Raw genomic sequence first — 6,159 nt, 5'->3', positions numbered from 1 at the left:
GTTTATTGAATAATTAAAATTTGTGCTGAAAATTTTTGATTTTGTTAAATTAGATGAAACGTATTTTAAAAAAATTATATTTAAGAAAACCAAACTTTTTCAGAAAAAATTTTAATTGTTCAATAGATTTTTCATCTAATTTCATAAAAAAATATAAACTCAAAAATAAAAAGAAACAAAGTAAAAATAAGTAAATAACATTAGTCATTAGTTTTGAATAATTTTTTTTTTTTGAAGCAGGGACAAATCTAAAACAGAGCAAGCATAACTTTTTTAAACAAAATTAACAATTTTAAGTATTTAAAGTTATTATATATTATATAATTTTATTTTAAAAATAGAGTAATTAATTATATTATATTAGATAAATAATTAAATTATTAAACTCAAAAACAAGTAACAATTCTTAAATTGAGAAAAATATTATTGCCAATTACTTTTCGGTTAAATATAGGAAAATAAAGGAATTGTGAAAGAAAAAGATGAAGAAATTTTATTGATTGTTGATTGAATGAATTGTAAACTATGAAGGTAAAATTAAGTATAATAGAGTATTGGCCTATGAAAGATAAAAGTAGATAAAGATAAGATATAGATAAAGATAAAGATAATTATAAGATAAGATAAAGACTAAATTATCATTTAATTTGTGGGTCGTGAGACGTCTTTATTGTTGTCATGGGCTAAGGTGGAAGAGTGGTTTAATAAAATCTAATAAATAAATTATCATCATTAAAAATAAATTAAACTAATATAATTAATATTGTACCCATTTTACTTTAACAAAGATTTTGTCTACGAATATGGCAATAACGTTAACATGCTTCACCTTTTCTCTAATGCCACGCCTCTTCAGCACATGAGAAAAAATTTTTCTTTCAGCACGGTAAAATCTTCTATGGTATGTGTAATGACCGGCATGAACTTTATGCTTCTTTGTAGGCTATAAGATTAACGTATTGAAGAAAATCTCATGCCCTATTCAAACTGTGATGTTGATGATTTGATAAATCAGAAGGGATTAAGAGAGGGAGAGAAATAAGTACTTCTCATTGTTGGAGAGAATGAAAAACCCCTTAGAAAATATTTGTTGAGTTATTACACCTTATATACTATGTATTTTTTATGTACTCTCACTAAAAAATAATTACAATGGTAAACCTATTATTGATAAAGAAATAATCTAGGTAACACCCTCCCGCAAGCTAGAATTGTGTAAATCTAACAATCCTAGCTTGGAAACATTAGCAAGAAAAGGACCCGGTGACAAAGCTTTGGTAAGAAAATCAGCAAGTTGATCCTTGGAACGAACTGGCATAAGATGAATGAGACCAGACAAATGCTTTTCACGAACAATGTGGCAGTCCACTTCAATGTGTTTATTTCTTTCATGAAAGATGAGATTATTGGCAATGTGAATAGCTGACTGGTTGTCACATAATAGAGTGATAGACTTTTGAAGCGGCAAGCCAATGAAATCCATTAAGAAAGATAACCAACTAGCTTCACAAGTGGCAACAGCAAGAGACCTATATTCAGCTTCTGCAGAGGACTTGGCAACTGTGGTTTGCTTCTTACTCTTCCAGCTAATGAGCGAGTTCCCAAGCATGAAGCAATATCCGGAAACGGAGCGACGACTATTGGCACAAGTAGCCCAGTCAGCATCGGCAAATCCAGTGAGATGCAGATTAGAAGTAGAGGAGAAGAAGAGACCAGTTGCAGGTCGGCCTTTTAAATATCGGAGTACACGAAAATCAGCATGTAGGTAAGAAGTGGTTGCACAGTCCAAAAATTGGCTCAAACGTCCCACAGCATAAGAGATATCGGGTCTAGTGTTTGTGAGGTAAAGGAGTCGGCCGATGAGCTGTCTGTAAACAGTGTTGTCTGTTAAAATGGTACCTGATTCCTTTGAGAGTTTCTGACTATAATCAAATGGAGTAAGAGAGGCTTGCAATCTAGATAACCAAAATCTCTGAGAAGGTCCATGGTGTACTTTCGCTGATAAATGTGAATTCCAGAGTTAGAGCGTGCTACTTCCATTCCCAAGAAGTATTTGAGATCACCAAGATCCTTTATTTTGAATTTGTCATCCAAATCTTGCTTGATGGAATTGATTTCACCAATGTCATTCCCGGTTAAAACCAAGTCATCAACATATACTAGAATGGCAGTGAAGCTTTCAGATTGTTTCTTGATGAAGAGTGAATGATCATAAAAAAACTGCTTATAACCAGCGTCCACAAGAGTCTGAGTGAGCTTAATGTTCCATTGCCTGCTTGTTTGCTTAAGCCTATATAGAGATTTTTGCAATTTACAAACCAAACCTGGTTGTGACACAGGCAAACCGAGTGGTATCTTCATATAAACTTCCTTGTCCAAATCTCCATGAAGGAAGGCAGTGTTGACGTCCAGCTGTTTCAAATGCCATTTCTTTGCCGCTGCTAATGCTAACATTATGCGTAGGGTAGTCATTTTGACAACTGGACTAAAAGTATCACCATAATCTATTCCTTGCACTTGAGTAAATCCTTTTGCAACTAGCCTCGCTTTGTGCCTCTCTATGGTGCCATCAGGATTGAATTTTACCCGAAAAATCTATTTGTAACCCACAGCCTTCTTGTCTTTTGGGAGTTCAGTGAGACACCAAGTTCTGTTATGATCTAGAGCTGTCAATTCATCTTGTATTGCCTTTCTCCAACATTCATGTGCAGCCGCTTCCTCATAAGTGCTAGGTTCTTGATTTGAGGTGATGGCTAGAGAAAGTGACTTATATTTTGGGATTAGTTTATCATATGACAAGTGTTGTGAGATAGGATATAAAGAGTTAGAGTTGGCAACGTTGCTAGAGTGAGCTGTGTGGGTTGTCATACAATGATAGTCCTTCAAATAAGCAGGCAGTTTCTTGATTCTTTTAGACTTTCTAGTAATGCAGTCATGTGTGATGTCAGAGTGTTGTGATGCAGGTGCATTGTTAGTGTGTGGTGTGGTAATGGGTGCAATGGTGTGTGAGGAAATTGGTGAGTGCATTGAGCTTGAGAAATATTCATTTGAATCTATGAGTGTGGTATGTGTGGGTGATTGTAAATGATGTGTGGATGGTGTATCATATTGAAAAAGATCAATGCATTGTGGAGTACGAATGGGTACCACAGAAATGTCAGTGCTAGTGGAATATAAAAATGGAAAATGAGTTTTATAAAAAATTACATTTCTGGATATGAAAATTTCCTTTGATTTTAAATCAATAAGTCGAAAACTCTTTGTTCCTAATTTAAAACCAAGAAAAGCTATTTTTCTGGCTCTTGGGTCTAATTTTGTTCTTAAATTTGTTAATGTGGAGGCATATGCAAGAGAACCAAATACTCTTAAATATGAAAGGTCAGGTAAGTTACCATACAAAAGTTTATAAGCACTATCATTATCCAGGTTAGTGTTGGGCAGCCTATTAATTAGGTGAATGGCGTGAGCAACTGCGTATTGCCAAAAACAATGTGGAATTCCTTATTGAAATAGCAGTGCTCTAGCAACACCTAAAATATGCTGGTGTTTTCTCTCTACAATCCCGTTTTGCTCTGGTGTTTCTACACAAGAAGTTTGGTGTAAAATTCCAGTTGATGCAAAAAAGGATTTTAGAGTGAACTCTGGCCCATTGTCGGTCCTTATACACTTAACTTGTTTTTCAAATTGTACTCTGACAAAATTCACAAAATTAATAACTAATTGTGATGCTTCAGATTTGGTTTTCATAAAAAAAAATCCAAGTGAATTTGCTCTTGCCATTCACCACAGTCAAAAAATACCTATATCCTTCATTGGAAGGGACACAAATAGGACCCCAGATATCCATATGAACTAAGTCAAAACAATCTTTTATTTTAGTTGTACTAAGATTAAAAGATAATTTCTTTTGTTTTGCAAAATGACATGAATCACAAGGAAATTTTGAAGCAATACAATCTATAAAAGGATAATACTTCTTCAGAAAAATCAATTTATGCATGGGTATGTGTCCTAATCTAAGATGCCAAATGTTGTTGTGCTCACTGTGTGAAGGTGTGGTGGGATGAGTAGTAGTCGTAGTTGCCGCCAATGAAGCTTGCTTTGTTGGAAGAGGGAGAAAGTGAGAGAATTCTGATTCTCTACTCATTGTATATAACCCTTCTATACACTCAGCAATGCCAATCATTTTTGATGTGGATCTATCTTGTATCTCACAACACTTATCATTGATTAACAGTTGACAATGTAAGTTTGAGGTTAACTTTGACACAGATATCAGTTTAAAATCAAAAGAAGGAATGTATAAAATATTTTTGAGAAAAAATTTTTTAGAGAATGTGATTGTGCCAAAGATGGTGCTAACAGTTTTGGTCCCATTTGGCAATATCACATTGATTGGATCAATATTTTGAAAACTTGCAAAATCTTTTAAGTCAAAAGTCACATGATCTGTTGCACCGGAATCAATGACACATAGTGCAGATTTTGGAGTGATAATGCTCATAATTCTCGCATTAAAATGTAATGCAATGGTTTTACCTGGAGTGAAAGTTTGAATGGAATTAGTCAAAATTTGATTTGCATTATGAGGTTGTTGCTGCACACTTTTGTCTTTGATCAACTCTAACAAGGCAAATCTTTGCTCTGGAGTGAATCTAGATCTTGATATTCCAGTGTTCTCTAGGAAACAATTGAGCTGGAATTGTTTGTCACTGAGTATATCATCATGCTTCTCAATGATCACGTGATTGATGGTAGTGTTATGTTGCTGCCATTGATAGAAATGGGAGGAGTACCCATGCTTCTTATAGCATTCATCTCCTGTGTGGCCTTATTTGTTGCAATGAGAGCAAGCCAATGTAGCTCCATGACCTCTACAATGGGAGGATCTGTTTGCCATGTTTGCCATTTTGAGAAATCAATGAATCATAGAGTAATAGGGATTCAGATCTTCTTCCTTCCAAATCGTTGATCGGAACAGCTATGTTCACCAAGAAAGAATCTTGTGAAATAGCCTCTCATCAAACTCTATTGGATGAGTTTGAAGGAAGAGGTAAGAATGGAGAAAAGAAAATGTCGAAAGAAAAATTAGGGATAGAAAGAAAATGGCAAAATTGGATTGATCTCAATTCACAACTTTTTTTTTTAATAATTTGATTCACAGCTTGCTTGCTCTCCACGCTCACCGCACTATGAAGAAAATCTCATGCCCTAAGCTGTTCAAGCTGTGATGTTGATGGTTTGATAAACCAGAAGGGATTAAGAGAGGAAGAGAAATAAGTTCTTCTCATTGTTGGAGAGAATGAAAAATCCCCTTAGAAAATATTTGTTGAGTTATTACACCTTATATACTATGTACTTTTTATGTACTTTCACTAAAAAATAATTACAATGGTAAACCTATTATTGATAAAGAAATAATCTAGGTAACACGTATTTTCTTAAGAATAAAAGTTCCGAAGTTAATGATTTAGGTCCGACTGAAAAAATATTTGGTGGTGTGTTTGAATTTTTGAAAGAAAAATTTAATATTTTTATTTTGTATTTGGTAAATAAACGTAAATAATTGAGCCCGAGTAGGATGAAGGGGATTTGAAGTTTATTATGGCTGATAGGAGTTTCATGGAAAGGTGATTTGAAGAGGTTAAGGTTTGGGATCGAATGGGAAAATTGGGTTTTTCATAGATCAGTTGAGTTTTTATTTTTTCTTTTTCTAAGTTATTATACGGTGGGATATAATAAAAGATTTTCCTCTAAAATTTTCAAATTCTGAATAATCTTAGCCAATTTTTTTATAAATATTCTTTGTTAAATTTTTTAAGCAATTCGTATAAATGTTGTAGTTTCAATATAAAAAGTTATCTAGTCACCAAAAAAATATAAAAAGGTATCTGAATTGTTTGATAAGGCAATACTTTATAAACATATTCTTGAATATTAAAAACGGCCATTTTCACAAGTTGTAAAAATATCAGTCTTTGTCGTATTCAAACGTAATTCGCTAAAAAAATTATGTATTTTCTTATTTTAGAGAAAAAATTTTAAATATTGTCTCGAATAAGAGTTGGCACAGACTAAAAATATTATAATAATATAGTGATTAATTTTAGTATACACATTAAGTAATATGATTATTATAATAATTTTTTTTATAAGTGA

At 33.1% G+C, this 6,159-nt stretch overlaps 1 protein-coding gene across 1 annotated transcript; it reads right to left on the bottom strand.

The window, feature by feature from the left end:
- On the bottom strand, positions 1,184-2,454 carry LOC107636349 (uncharacterized mitochondrial protein AtMg00810-like). The gene is made up of 2 exons (XM_016339868.1): positions 1,994-2,454; positions 1,184-1,922 (listed from the first exon to the last, which is right to left on the bottom strand). The coding sequence occupies exons 1-2, from the start codon at positions 2,452-2,454 to the stop codon at positions 1,184-1,186; spliced, it is 1,200 nt and encodes a 399-aa protein (XP_016195354.1).

Source organism: Arachis ipaensis, chromosome B04, assembly GCF_000816755.2.
Source record: "Arachis ipaensis cultivar K30076 chromosome B04, Araip1.1, whole genome shotgun sequence".
NCBI lineage: Eukaryota > Viridiplantae > Streptophyta > Magnoliopsida > Fabales > Fabaceae > Arachis > Arachis ipaensis.
Note: the sequence above shows the minus strand (reverse complement) of the source record. Positions and strands in the feature narration are given on the sequence as shown.

What these genes read in the sequence shown, in the direction of transcription:
- LOC107636349 (XM_016339868.1), bottom strand. Translation starts at nt 2,454, where the DNA reads ATGTTAGCATTAGCAGCGGCAAAGAAATGGCATTTGAAACAGCTGGAC. An exon ending in ATTCACATTTATCAGCGAAA is followed by an intron (nt 1,923 to 1,993) that starts GTACACCATGGA and finishes ATTTGATTATAG; the next exon opens with TCAGAAACTCTCAAAGGAAT.